Here is a 15,671-nt window from a genome sequence, read left to right on the forward strand (position 1 = left end):
CAACCCCCCCAAAAAACCCACAGAAGTGACATTCGGATTTCTACATTGCTGTGGATGTGACAGTCTAAAAAGCAATGAATGCCATGGCTTGGATAATGGAGGTTTGGACGAGTTCAAACCACGACGGGTCTCGCCTCCGGTACTGGTAACGGTTTAGGATAAATGTTTGGCGTTCACATAATGCGCGGTGCCATAACATCTTCCGCTTCCAACAGAAACAGAGACATTTCCGACTGATGTGAAACATTTGAACTGATCTAAGATCTCGGGATCTAACCATGTTAGGTTAATATCAGAGAGCTCCTGATTAAATATAGCCATAGATACGTGGTTTTATAACGGATTGATTTTATTTGTTTAACACCTGTATAGATTCTAGACGCGTGATCCCATGTTGGAGAGATCACAGGAAATGTGTGTGTTCCAGAGAAGAGGAGTATTTGACTTTCTATCTGTGCCACTCATAGTGGCGTTGATGTGCTGTGCGCAGAGGTGAGTGTTGGAGAAGAGACCAGACGTACAGAAGGGTATGGATGGTCCCGTCGTATTGGAAAAAAGTTAGTTTAATGGTCTCTTTCTTGTATTTCAGCGCCAACGAACCGGGGAATATGTCTTTCGTAAAGGAGACGGTGGACAAACTGTTAAAGGGTTATGATATCCGCCTTCGACCAGACTTTGGAGGTACATGTAAAACATGTTTTTTTGCGCGTTGATGATGGTGCAAATTATTACCCTATAATATTACTATAATGAATATAATAATATACGTTATTTGTCATGTTAATGGTAATTTGATTATTGGTCCTGTTTCTCAGGCGCACCGGTTTCTGTTGGTATGAGTTTAGATGTGGCAAACATCGACATGGTGTCAGAGGTTAACATGGTAAGTAGTAATAAATCCATATACTTACATTTCACCATTGATTGACTGTGGATGTTGCATAATGTTGTCATAATTCAGACATTCCTATGGCTTACCTTTTTTCCTAATTGACAATGTTGTCTTCGTGTTGTTTGAAAGGTTGAGCGCTTAGCGTCGTAATGCTTTATGTTGACCGACAGTATTTCAGACATCAGTAATATATTACCTTTCCGCTGTCTTTACTTGTCAGAAGTGAAAACTTTTGGTTGAGAAGTTAGCAGCAGATTGTTCTATTTTGTGGCTTGGTGAGCAAGATAAGGATGATACTTAATCAGCGTTTCTTCTAGAAATACATGTTTTATGTTGTAATACGTGGTCATATAAAGTCATTGCTTTTCACAGTGCAACGCTCACATTACTTTAGATATGATTCTCTTCTCATGTGTTTAAATACATTTTTACAGTTACTTATTAATCCGACGGCTTTTCATTGATAATCATTAAACCATTTGGTAAACATACCGATTTTTTTTACTGGCTACTACAGATTTACATAATGAAAATGTAAGTTTGTAAAGTATAAACATTTTAAAGTATGATACAGTATATACTGTAATGTATTGTTATGGATTATTATGATTCAAAGAAAGTAAGTCAAAAATCTGATATTGACAAGATCAGAGATGTACTGTATGTAGGTTATTGGTCACATACACAGACTAGCAGATGTTAAACAGGTGTGATGAATGCTGGTGTTTCTAGCTCCTACAGTACAGTGGAATGCTGGTGTTTCTAGCTCCTACAGTTCAGCAGAATGCTGGTGTTTCTAGCTCCTACAGTACAGCGGAATGCTGGTGTTTCTAGCTCCTACAGTACAGCTGAATGCTGGTGTTTCTAGCTCCTACAGTGCAGCGGAATGCTGGTGTTTCTAGCTCCTACAGTACAGTGGAATGCTGGTGTTTCTAGCTCCTACAGTACAGCGGAATGCTGGTGTTTCTAGCTCCTACAGTACAGCGGAATGCTGGTGTTTCTAGCTCCTACAGTACAGCGGAATGCTGGTGTTTCTAGCTCCTACAGTACAGTGGAATGCTGGTGTTTCTAGCTCCTACAGTACAGTGGAATGCTGGTGTTTCTAGCTCCTACAGTACAGTGGAATGCTGGTGTTTCTAGCTCCTACAGTACAGTGGAATGCTGGTGTTTCTAGCTCCTACAGTACAGTGGAATGCTGGAGTTTCTAGCTCCTACAGTACAGTGGAATAGTTGTGTTTCTAGCTCCTACAGTACAGAGGAATGCTGGTGTTTCTAGCTCCTACAGTGCAGTGGAATGCTGGTGTTTCTAGCTCCTACAGTACAGCAGAATGCTGGTGTTTCTAGCTCCTACAGTACAGCAGAATGCTGGTGTTTCTAGCTCCTACAGTGCAGTGGAATGCTGGTGTTTCTAGCTCCTACAGTACAGCAGAATGCTGGTGTTTCTAGCTCCTACAGTACAGCAGAATGCTGGTGTTTCTAGCTCCTACAGTACAGCAGAATGCTGGTGTTTCTAGCTCCTACAGTACAGCAGAATGCTGGTGTTTCTAGCTCCTACAGTGCAGCAGAATGCTGGTGTTTCTAGCTCCTACAGTACAGCAGAATGCTGGTGTTTCTAGCTCCTACAGTGCAGCAGAATGCTGGTGTTTCTAGCTCCTACAGTACAGCAGAATGCTGGTGTTTCTAGCTCCTACAGTGCAGCGGAATGCTGGTGTTTCTAGCTCCTACAGTACAGCAGAATGCTGGTGTTTCTAGCTCCTACAGTACAGTGGAATGCTGGTGTTTCTAGCTCCTACAGTACAGCAGAATGCTGGTGTTTCTAGCTCCTTCAGTGCAGTGGAATGCTGGTGTTTCTAGCTCCTAATACAGTACTGTAATATGGTAAAATAGACCAATAAAGTACTGTATTACCGTAATACAGTACTGTAATATAGACCAATACTGTCTGTAATACTGCAATAGGCCAATACAGTACTGTAATACTGTACTATAGGCCAATACAGTACTGTAATATAGGCCAATACAGTACTGTAATATAGGCCAATACAGTACTTTAATATAGGCCAATACAGTACTTTAATATAGGCCAATACAGTACTGTAATATAGGCCAATACAGTACTGTAATATAGGCCAATACAGTACTGTAATACTGTAATATAGGCCAATACAGTAATATAATATAGGCCAATACAGTACTGTAATACTGTAATATAGGCCAATACAGTAATATAATATAGGCCAATACAGTACTGTAATACTGTAATATAGGCCAATACAGTACTGTACTACTGTAAAATAGGCCAATACAGTAATATAATATAGGCCAATACAGTACTGTAGTACTGTAATATAGGCCAATACAGTTATGTAATACTGTAATATAGGCCAATACAGTACTGTAATATAGGCCAATACAGTAATGTAATATAAGCCAATACAGTTATGTAATATAGGCCAATACAGTACTGTAATATAGGCCAATACAGTAATGTAATACAAGCCAATACAGTTATGTAATATAGGCCAATGCAGTAATATAATATAAGCCAATACAGTTATGTAATATAGGCCAATACAGTACTGTAATATAGGCCAATACAGTACTGTAATACTGTAATATAGGCCAATACAGTACTGTAATATAGGCCAATACAGTAATATAATATAGGCCAATACAGTACTGTAATATAGGCCAATACAGTACTGTAATATAGGCCAATACAGTAATGTAATATAAGCCAATACAGTTATGTAATATAGGCCAATACAGTTATGTAATATAGGTCAATACAGTACTGTAATATCAGCAGTAATATATTCCATTTACACAGCAGAACATGTTATCCAAAGTGACAGCAGTCCATACATTTTGCTATGTCACCCCAGTGGGAATTCAACCCACAACTGTGGTGTTGCCAGGGCCGTGCTCTAATGAACTGAGCTACGTACAGGACCAGTACAATACATTCGTACAAATACCAAAGTGCTAGGTTATGTTGATGACTTCTTAACTTTGTAACCAGTATTTTAGGAGTACTAGAGTTTCATAATGAGTCGGCAGAGCATTGCTAAGTGGTCGAGCCCACAGAGGGCCATTTTTAAAAAGCATTACCCCCCCCCCCCCAAACAGTAGAACCAGTCTGAGAGGTTGTGTCCCAAATGGCACCCCATTTCCTATGCAGTTGCACTACTTTTGACCACGGCCCATAGGGCCCTGGTGAAGAGTAGTGTCCTCTGTAGGGAATAGGTTGCCATTTGGGACACCGGATCAGAACGGTTTCTGAATAATTCACAGCCTGACTCTGTTGCTTGATGTGTGGCAGGTTGTTTACAGCCCTGTCCTAGCCTGCTTGATGTGTGGCAGGTTGTTTACAGCCCTGTCCTAGCCTGCTTGATGTGTGGCAGGTTGTTTACAGCCCTGTCCTAGCCTGCTTGATGTATGGCATGTTGTTTACAGCCCTGTCCTAGCCTGCTTGATGTATGGCATGTTGTTTACAGCCCTGTCCTAGCCTGCTTGATGTGTGGCAGGTTGTTTACAGCCCTGTCCTAGCCTGCTTGATGTATGGCAGGTTGTTTACAGCCCTGTCCTAGCCTGCTTGATGTGTGGCGGGTTGTTATAACCCTGTCCTAGCCTGCTTGATGTGTGGCAGGTTGTTTACAGCCCTGTCCTAGCCTGCTTGATGTGTGGCAGGTTGTTTACAGCCCTGTCCTAGCCTGCTTGATGTGTGGCAGGTTGTTTACAGCCCTGTCCTAGCCTGCTTGATGTGTGGCAGGTTGTTTACAGCCCTGTCCTAGCCTGCTTGATGTGTGGCAGGTTGTTTACAGCCCTGTCCTAGCCTGCTTGATGTATGGCAGGTTGTTTACAGCCCTGTCCTAGCCTGCTTGATGTGTGGCGGGTTGTTATAACCCTGTCCTAGCCTGCTTGATGTGTGGCATGTTGTTTACAGCCCTGTCCTAGCCTGCTTCAAAGTTATTATTTTTATTTGAAGATTCAGTTTGTAGCAGCGTCTTGGCATGGTGAGGTTATCGGCCATCCTTACAAACTGAAACCGACAGTAGTATCGATGCTGTAGCTCAGTTGGTAAAGCATGGCTCTTGCAATGCCAGGGTTGTGTGTTTGATTCCCATGGGGGACAATGAAAAAATGTATCCACTTACTACTGATGTTTTCCAAGATGGCGTAGCAGTCAGACGTCTGTCTCGTCCCTTTTATATATCTTGATGTTTTTCTTCGCATTCTTTTAAAAATATTTTCCTAAACCTCAACTTCTAAATACTCTCCTGCAACCCGCCTCACCCAATGTGGTGTGGATCTGTTTTTTCCTAAAGTATTTCTATTTACCTCTGAACTGGAATACCTCAACTGAAGCTAGCTAGCTAACTAGCTACCAGCTAGCAGCTATCAGTCAGCTAACCACTGCTAGCGGTCATCAGTTAACCTTTAGCTCGGAAAGCTCTTGCCAGTTCGTACAACGCGTTTCAAACCAGAGCATACCGGGCCTATTTTTCTCTCCATATCCCCGGATTCCTACCGCAAAACTCTGAACCTTTTCTTTTTTTATTAACTTTTTTTTTTACCCCTTTTTTCATCCCAAATTTCGTGATATCAAATTGGTAGTTACAGACTTGTCTCATCGCTGCAACTCCCGTACGGACTCGGGAGAGGCGAAGGTCGAGAGCCATGCGTCCTCCGAAACACAACCGTTTCCATCCCGGAGCAAGCACCAACTAGCCTGGAGCTAGCCCATGCTAGACCCATCTCCCGGCTAGGGCTCCTGGGCTACTCCTGAAGCCCACTCCTCAGCTACAATATCCGGACCCCTTCTACTGCCGGTACGGGGCACGGAACCCCGCCGATCATTCACGACTGGAATACCGACATAATCTGCACGAGGATCCCAACAGGCCCCTCAGGCGCGACGTTCCCTGAAGGCCCATTCTGCTAACCACGGCCTGCTAGCTATCTAGAGCATATTGGACTGTTAGCTGATCCATCGGCCAGTTTCTTGGACCACTATACCCATTTTGCCAATTGGACTTGGACCCCTCTGCTACTTGGAACCCTACTAATTCCACAACTAGTCTATCGACATCACCGCACGAGGAGGCAAAAACAGACTTTCCCCCATCGCGGCGTCCCTCTAAGGCCCTTATGCTAGCTTGCTAACCCCGGCCTGCTAACTGTCTGAATCGCCGTGTCCCCAGTCAGCCCAACCACTCACTGAACCCATATGTTCACTTGGCTACGCATGCCTCTCTCTAATATCAATATGCCTCGTCCATTACTGTCCTGGTTAGTGATTACTGTCTTATTTCACTGTAGAGCCTCTAGCCCTGCTCAATATGCCTTAACCAACCATGTTGTTCCACCTCCTACAGATGCGATGACATCACCTGGTTTAAACGTCTCTAGAGACAATATCTCTCTCATCATTACTCAATGCCTAGGTTTTACCTCCAATGTACTCACATCCTACCTTACCTTTGTCTGTACATTATGCCTTGAATCTATGCTATCGTGCCCAGAAACCTGCTCCTTTTACTCTCTGTCCCGAACGTGCTAGACGGCCAGTTCATATAGCCTTTAGCCGTACCCTTATCCTACTCCTCCTCTGTTCCTCTGGTGAGGTAGAGGTTAATCCAGGACCTGCAGTGCCTAGCTCCACTCCCATTCCCCAGGTGCTCTCATTTGTTGACTTCTGTAACCGTAAAAGCCTTGGTTTCATGCATGTTAACATTAGAAGCCTCCTCCCTAAGTTTGCTTTAGTCACTGCTTTAGCACACTCCGCCAACCCTGATGTCCTTGCCGTGTCTGAATCCTGGCTTAGGAAGGCCACCAAAAATCCAGACGTTTCCATCCCTAACTATAACATTTTCCGACAAGATAGAACTGCCAAAGGGGGCGGAGTTGCAATCTACTGCAGGGATAGCCTGCAGAGTTCTGTCTTACTATCCAGGTCTGTACCCAAAAAATTTGAGCTTCTACTTTTAAAAATTCACCTTTCCAGAAACAAGTCTCTAACCGTTGCCGCTTGCTATAGACCACCCTCTGCCCCCAGCTGTGCTCTCGATATCATATGTGAATTGATTGCGCCCCATCTATCTTCTGAGCTCGTGCTACTAGGTGACCTAAACTGGGACATGTTTAACACCCCGGCCATCCTACAATCTAAGCATGATGCCCTCAATCTCTCACAAATTATCAATGAACCTACCAGGTACAACCCCAAATCCGTAAACACGGGCACCCTCATAGATATCATCCTAACTAACTCGCCCTCCAAATACACCTCTGCTGTTTTCAACCAAGATCTCAGCGATCACTGCCTCATTGCCTGCATCCGTAATGGGTCTGCGGTCAAACGACCACCCCTCATCACTGTCAAACGCTCCCTAAAACACTTCAGCGAACAGGCCTTTCTAATCGACCTGGCCGGGGTATCCTGGCCAGGAGGAGGGGGTGGGGTCTCTACTAGACAGGTCCTGAATAATGGCTATGGAGGAGGGGGTCTATACTAGACAGGACCTGAATAATGGCTGTGGAGGAGGGGGTCTATACTAGACAGGACCTGAATAATGGCTGTGGAGGAGGAGGGGGTCTATACTAGACAGGATCTGAATAATGGCTGTGGAGGAGGAGGGGGTCTATACTAGACAGGACCTGAATAATGGCTGTGGAGGAGGAGGGTCTATACTAGACAGGACCTGAATAATGGCTGTGGAGGAGGAGGGGGTCTATACTAGACAGGACCTGAATAATGGCTGTGGATGAGGAGGTCTATACTAGACAGGACCTGAATAATGTCTGTGGAGGAGGAGGGGGGTCTATACTAGACAGGACCTGAATAATGTCTGTGGAGGAGGAGGGGGGTCTATACTAGACAGGACCTGAATAATGGCTGTGGAGGAGGAGGGGGTCTATACTAGACAGGTCCTGAATAATGGCTGTGGAGGAGGAGGGGGTCTATAGTAGACAGGTCCTGAATAATGGCTGTGGAGGAGGGGGTCTATACTAGACAGGACCTGAATAATGTCTGTGGAGGAGGAGGGGGGTCTATACTAGACAGGACCTGAATAATGGCTGTGGGGGTCTATACTAGACAGGACCTGAATAATGGCTGTGGGGGTCTATACTAGACAGGTCCTGAATAATGGCTGTGGAGGAGGGGGTCTATACTAGACAGGACCTGAATAATGGCTGTGGAGGAGGGGGTCTATACTAGACAGGACCTGAATAATGGCTGTGGAGGAGGGGGTCTATACTAGACAGGACCTGAATAATGGCTGTGGAGGAGGAGGGGGGTCTATACTAGACAGGACCTGAATAATGGCTGTGGAGGAGGAGGGGGGGTCTATACTAGACAGGACCTGAATAATGGCTGTGGAGGAGGGGGTCTATACTAGACAGGACCTGAATAATGGCTGTGGAGGAGGAGGGTCTATACTAGACAGGACCTGAATAATGGCTGTGGAGGAGGAGGGGGGTCTATACTAGACAGGACCTGAATAATGGCTGTGGAGGAGGAGGGGGGTCTATACTAGACAGGACCTGAATAATGGCTGTGGAGGAGGGGGTCTATACTAGACAGGACCTGAATAATGGCTGTGGAGGAGGGGATCTATACTAGACAGGACCTGAATAATGGCTGTGGAGGAGGAGGGGGGTCTATACTAGACAGGACCTGAATAATGGCTGTGGTGGAGGGGGGTCTATACTAGACAGGACCTGAATAATGGCTGTGGTGGAGGGGGGTCTATACTAGACAGGACCTGAATAATGGCTGTGGTGGAGGGGGGTCTATACTAGACAGGACCTGAATAATGGCTGTGGTGGAGGGGGGTCTATACTAGACAGGACCTGAATAATGGCTGTGGTGGAGGGGGTCTATACTAGACAAGACCTGAATAATGGCTGTGGAGGAGGGGGTCTATACTAGACAGGACCTGAATAATGGCTGTGTAGGAGGGGGTCTATACTAGACAGGACCTGAATAATGGCTGTGGAGGAGGAGGGGGTCTATACTAGACAGGTCCTGAATAATGGCTGTGGAGTAGGGGGGTCTATACTAGACAGGACCTGGATAATGGCTGTGGTGGAGGGGGTCTATACTAGACAGGACCTGAATAATGGCTGTGGAGGAGGAGGGGGTCTATACTAGACAGGTCCTGAATAATGGCTGTGGAGGAGTGGGTCTATACTAGACAGGACCTGAATAATGGCTGTGGAGGAGGGGGTCTATACTAGACAGGACCTGAATAATGGCTGTGGAGGAGGGGGGTCTATACTAGACAGGACCTGAATAATGGCTGTGGATGAGGAGGTCTATACTAGACAGGACCTGAATAATGGCTGTGGAGGAGGAGGGTCTATACTAGACAGGACCTGAATAATGGCTGTGGAGGAGGAGGGTCTATACTAGACAGGACCTGAATAATGGCTGTGGAGGAGGAGGGGGGCCTATACTAGACAGGTCCTGAATAATGGCTGTGGAGGAGGAGGGGGGTCTATACTAGACAGGACCTGAATAATGGCTGTGGAGGAGGAGGGGGGTCTATACTAGACAGGACCTGAACAATGGCTGTGGAGGAGGAGGGGGGTCTATACTAGACAGGACCTGAATAATGGCTGTGGAGGAGGAGGAGGTCTATACTAGACAGGACCTGAATAATGGCTGTGGAGGAGGAGGGGGTCTATACTAGACAGGACCTGAATAATGGCTGTGGAGGAGGGGGTCTATACTAGACAGGTCCTGAATAATGGCTGTGGAGGAGGAGGAGGTCTATACTAGACAGGTCCTGCCATAATCGACATCCACGTCTTTGATGCCCGGGGAACAGTGGGTTAACTGCCTTGCTTATGGGCTGAAGGACAGATTTTTACCTTGTCAGCTCGGGAATTCAATCCAGCAACCTTTCGGTGACTGGCCCAACGCTCTAACCACTAGGCTACCTGCCGCCCTGCATCAGATGACCTGGCCTCCACAATCATCCGACCTTAACCCATTTGTGATGGTTCAGGATGAGTTGGACCACAGAATGAAGGAAAAGCATCCAACAAGTTGTTAGCATATGTGGGAACTCCTTCAAGACTGTTGGATAAGCATTCCTCATGAAGCTGGTTGAGAGAATGCCAAGAGTGTGCAAAGCTGTCATCACGGCAAATGGTGGCTACTTTAAAGTATCTCAAATATAAAATATATTTTGATTTGTTTAAAACTTTTTTGGTTACTACAAGATTCCATATGTGTTATTTCATAGTTTTGATGTTTTGACTATTATTCTACAATGTGGAAAATAGTTCAAATTAAGAAAAACCCTTGAATGAGTAGGTGTATCCAAACTTTGGACTGGTGCTGTAGGTGGGAAAGCATGTAAATGAAGTGTACGATATGACTGCTTTAACCTTGTTCTCTGTGTGTCTTCAGGACTACACGTTGACCATGTACTTCCAGCAGTACTGGAGGGACAAGAGGCTGGCGTACGCTGGCATCCCCCTCAACCTGACGCTGGATAACCGGGTCGCCGACCAGCTCTGGGTCCCCGACACCTACTTCCTCAACGATAAGAAGTCCTTCGTGCATGGGGTCACCGTGAAGAACCGTATGATCCGACTACATCCGGACGGCACCGTGCTCTACGGACTGAGGTCAGTACTGTCACTCCAGATATATAATGTCTCATCTCACCATTGTCTTCTAAAACATATTGTATATGTCCCATGTTATGTGTAGCAGTATATTGTATATGTTATATGTAGCAGTATATTGTATGTTATATGTAGCAGTATATTGTATATGTTGTGTGTAGCAGTATATTGTATATGTTACGTGTTGTATGTAGCAGTATATTGTATATGTTACGTGTTGTATGTAGCAGTATATTGTATATGTTATATGTAGCAGTATATTGTATATGTTGTATGTAGCAGTATATTGTATATGTTGTATGTAGCAGTATATTGTATATGTTGTATGTAGCAGTATATTGTATATGTTGTATGTAGCAGTATATTGTATATGTTATATGTAGCAGTATATTGTATATGTTGTATGTAGCAGTATATTGTATATGTTATATGTAGCAGTATATTGTATATGCTACGTGTTGTATGTAGCAGTATATTGTATATGTTGTGTGTAGCAGTATATTGTATATGTTGTGTGTAGCAGTATATTGTATATGTTGTGTGTAGCAGTATATTGTAATATGTGCCGTGTTGTATGTAGCAGTATATTGTATATGTTATATTTTGCAGTATGTTGTATATGTCCCGTGTTATATGTAGCAGTATATTGTATGTTGTGTGTTATATGTAGCAGTATATTGTATATGTTGTGCGTAGCAGTATATTGTATATGTTGTGTGTAGCAGTATATTGTATATGTTATATTTTGCAGTATGTTGTATATGTTACGTGTTGTATGTAGCAGTATATTGTATATGTGCCGTGTTGTATGTAACAGTATATTACAGTGAATATAGTGCTATATCATAAATAGTGTTCTCCCTTAGTTAGAGTCACAGACCAGTTACACTTTTTTAAGTAAAAATAGGTTATTACTGACAGAGGCAAAGTGCAATACTGTATCACTTGGTCTGTATAGTAGCAAACCAGAATTACATCATTTAGGTAAAGTGCCCCCCCCCCGTACCTCTCTGATTCAGAGGGGTTGGGTTAAATGAGGAAGACACATTTCAGTTGAAGGTATTCAGTTGGACAACTGACTAGATATCCCCATTTCCCCTATCAGAAGCTTGTATTAGCAATAGGTCATCGGATGCGTCGTGGCATCCCGACAGGGTACTAATAACTCAGGAAGAGAGATCAAGCTATCCGGGAAGGAAGAGACGGATCTGGATTAATGGGTAGCGGAAGAGAAGATTTTGCTGGTCTGTTAGGAGGCCATTAATGGAGAAACGCTCATGGGTTTTCCTGGTGAAGTGGTCGTATTGCTACATTCAGAGACTCGCCCACGTCTATCCATCCTGGACATCTAACTGAGGAAGTGATGCAGGAAGCCATTTTGGGATGCCCCTCGGTCCCTCAGTCAGGGGGTGTTTCCCAAATAGAACTCTTATTTCTTGTACAGTACACTACTTTTGACCAAAGCACTATTAGGGCCCTGGCCAAAAGTAGTGTACTACTTAGGGAATAGGGGGTCATTCGGGACACAGTCGTTGAGTCTCTCAGACCGAGGCTAAACCACCAGTCGTTGAGTCTCTCAGACCGAGGCTAAACCACCAGTCAGGGAGTCTCTCAGACCGAGGCTAAACCACCAGTCGGGGAGTCTCTCAGACCGAGGCTAAACCACCACCGATATGTCATCTCAGAATATCCCGTGTTTTAGAGGTAGGTCATCTGATAAAGCCTTGCATTCAGGATCAGTTTAGATAGGAATATCTGGGTTCCTAGAATCGGCCCCGTTTAGGGAACCTAGAATCGGCCCCCGTTTGGTGAGCCTAGAATCGGCCCCCGTTTGGTGAGCCTAGAATCGGCCCCCGTTTGGTGAGCCTAGAATCGGCCCCCGTTTGGTGAGCCTAGAATCGGCCCCCGTTTGGTGAGCCTAGAATCGGCCCCCGTTTGGTGAGCCTAGAATCGGCCCCGTTTAGTGAACCTAGAATCGGCCCCCGTTTAGTGAACCTAGAATCGGCTCCCGTTTAGGGAACCTAGAATCGGCTCCGTTTAGGGAGCCTAGAATCGGCCCCCGTTTAGGGAACCTAGAATCGGCCCCCGTTTAGGGAACCTAGGTCAGATTTGGCTCAGACAGGGCTTACTTATGCTTCCAACATTCCCTGTAGTAATGAGTGCGTTGGCTCATTTAAACAGTCCACATCGTACCAGACAGGCAGTGTGTTGATTCATTGAGACCAGGCCAATGGCTCTCTATTAGCGTGTGTGTGTTGTCTTAGTGAGTCAGACCAGTGCCAGGGCACACCTTCAGAAGAGACTGCTGCAGTGGGTTCATGTTACAACCAGAGGTTTCTACAGGACCTGTGTGTTCAGGGCTTCACGTCGTTGGTTCAACACAGACAAATAGAACCCACACAGCTCTTTCTAGCTCTGGAGGTGGCAGCCGGCAAAGGGCTGACATTATCATTGCTGTGTGTGGGGGGGGGGGGGATAAGTGTGTCTATGTGGGTGTGTGCATGAGTGAGTGCATGTGTGCTAAGTTGCGGAGAATCAGAGCATGTCAGTCCTGTTCTGGTGGTCAGTCCTGTTCTGGTGGTCAGTCCTGTTCAGTCCTGTTCTGGTGGTCAGTCCTGTTCAGTCCTGTTCTGGTGGTCAGTCCTGTTCAGTCCTGTTCTGGTGGTCAGTCCTGTTCTGGTGGTCAGTCCTGTTCTGGTGGTCAGTCCTGTTCAGTCCTGTTCTGGTGGTCAGTCCTGTTCAGTCCTGTTCTGGTAGTCAGTCCTGTTCAGTCCTGTTCTGGTGGTCAGTCCTGTTCAGTCCTGTTCTGGTAGTCAGTCCTGTTCAGTCCTGTTCAGTCCTGTTCTGGTGGTCAGTCCTGTTCAGTCCTGTTCTGGTGGTCAGTCCTGTTCAGTCCTGTTCAGTCCTGTTCTGGTGGTCAGTCCTGTTCAGTCCTGTTCTGGTGGTCAGTCCTGTTCAGTCCTGTTCTGGTGGTCAGTCCTGTTCAGTCCTGTTCTGGTGGTCAGTCCTGTTCAGTCCTGTTCTGGTGGTCAGTCCTGTTCAGTCCTGTTCTGGTGGTCAGTCCTGTTCAGTCCTGTTCTGGTAGTCAGTCCTGTTCAGTCCTGTTCAGTCCTGTTCTGGTGGTCAGTCCTGTTCTGGTGGTCAGTCCTGTTCAGTCCTGTTCTGGTAGTCAGTCCTGTTCAGTCCTGTTCAGGTGGTCAGTCCTGTTCTGGTAGTCAGTCCTGTTCAGTCCTGTTCAGTCCTGTTCTGGTGGTCAGTCCTGTTCTGGTGGTCAGTCCTGTTCAGTCCTGTTCTGGTGGTCAGTCCTGTTCAGTCCTGTTCTGGTAGTCAGTCCTGTTCAGTCCTGTTCAGTCCTGTTCTGGTGGTCAGTCCTGTTCAGTCCTGTTCTGGTGGTCAGTCCTGTTCAGTCCTGTTCTGGTGGTCAGTCCTGTTCAGTCCTGTTCTGGTAGTCAGTCCTGTTCAGTCCTGTTCAGTCCTGTTCTGGTGGTCAGTCCTGTTCAGTCCTGTTCTGGTGGTCAGTCCTGTTCAGTCCTGTTCTGGTAGTCAGTCCTGTTCAGTCCTGTTCTGGTTGTCAGTCCTGTTCAGTCCTGTTCTGGTGGTCAGTCCTGTTCAGTCCTGTTCAGTCCTGTTCAGTCCTGTTCTGGTGGTCAGTCCTGTTCTGGTGGTCAGTCCTGTTCTGGTGGTCAGTCCTGTTCTGGTGGTCAGTCCTGTTCAGTCCTGTTCTGGTGGTCAGTCCTGTTCAGTCCTGTTCTGGTGGTCAGTCCTGTTCTGGTGGTCAGTCCTGTTCTGGTGGTCAGTCCAGAATTTTTACTCTGTCTATCAGGTCTCCCGAGTGGCGCAGCAGTCTAAGACACTACATCTCAGTGCTTGAGGCGTTACCACAGACTCCCTGGTTTGTATCCAGGCTGTATCACAACCGGCCGTGATTGGGAGTCCCACAGGGCGGCCCACAATTGGCCCAGCGTCGTCCTGGTTAGGGTTTGGCTTGTGTAGGCCGTCGTTGGAAATAAGAATTTGTTCTTAACTGACTTGCTTAGTTAAATAAAGATAAAATACATAAATATCAGCATGTCTTACCTTTCTGTAGGATCTGTTTACCTAACTTTTATTCAGTCCCAAATGGCACCCTAGTCTCTAGTGTACTAGTTTTCGGTCAGTAGTAGTGCACTATAAAGGGAATATGCTGCCATTTGGGACTCACACCATGCCCGTTTCTTAATCTGTGTCGTAATGTTGGTCTGTTTGATGTAGGATCACAACGACGGCTGCCTGTATGATGGACCTGAGGAGATACCCACTGGACGAACAGAACTGCACTCTGGAGATAGAGAGCTGTGAGTAAACTACAAAACCAAATCAAATGTTACTGGTCACATACACATGGTTAGCAGATGTTATTGGTCACATGGTTAGCAGATGTTATTGGTCACATGGTTAGCAGATGTTATTGGTCACATGGTTAGCAGATGTTATTGGTCACATGGTTAGCAGATGTTATTGGTCACATACACATGGTTAGCAGGTGTTATTGGTCCCATGGTTAGCAGATGTTATTGGTCCATACACATGGTTAGCAGATGTTATTGGTCACATGGTTAGCAGATGTTATTGGTCCATACACATGGTTAGCAGATGTTATTGGTCCATACACATGGTTAGCAGATGTTATTGGTCACATGGTTAGCAGATGTTATTGGTCACATACACATGGTTAGCAGATGTTATTGGTCCATACACATGGTTAGCAGATGTTATTGGTCACATGGTTAGCAGATGTTATTGGTCACATACACATTTTTAGCAGATGTTACTGGTCACATACACATGTTTAGCAGATGTTACTGGTCACATACACATGTTTAGCAGATGTTACTGGTCACATACACATGTTTAGCAGATGTTACTGGTCACATACACATGTTTAGCAGATGTTACTGGTCACATACACATGTTTAGCAGATGTTACTGGTCACATACACATGTTTAGCAGATGTTATTGCAGGTGTAGGGATATGCTGTAGTGTTTCTAGCTCCAACAGTGCAGTAGTATCTAACAATTCACAACAATACACACAAAATCTAAAAGTAAAATAATGGAATTAAGAAATATATAAATGTTAGGACGAGCAATGTC

At 45.4% G+C, this 15,671-nt stretch overlaps 1 protein-coding gene across 1 annotated transcript in view; it reads left to right on the top strand.

The window, feature by feature from the left end:
• Nucleotides 1-357: 357 nt before the first annotated feature.
• gabrb3 (gamma-aminobutyric acid type A receptor subunit beta3) overlaps nucleotides 358-15,671 on the top strand; it is a 52,306-nt gene continuing 36,992 nt past the window's right edge. The window contains exons 1-5 of the mRNA XM_029695354.1: nucleotides 358-492; nucleotides 590-681; nucleotides 816-883; nucleotides 10,317-10,537; nucleotides 14,789-14,871. Of these exons, the coding sequence (XP_029551214.1) occupies nucleotides 392-492; nucleotides 590-681; nucleotides 816-883; nucleotides 10,317-10,537; nucleotides 14,789-14,871 (565 nt within the window). The 5' untranslated portion in view covers nucleotides 358-391. The remainder of the gene's footprint in view (nucleotides 493-589; nucleotides 682-815; nucleotides 884-10,316; nucleotides 10,538-14,788; nucleotides 14,872-15,671) is intronic.

The sequence above is a fragment of the Salmo trutta genome, chromosome 17 (assembly GCF_901001165.1).
Source record: "Salmo trutta chromosome 17, fSalTru1.1, whole genome shotgun sequence".
NCBI lineage: Eukaryota > Metazoa > Chordata > Actinopteri > Salmoniformes > Salmonidae > Salmo > Salmo trutta.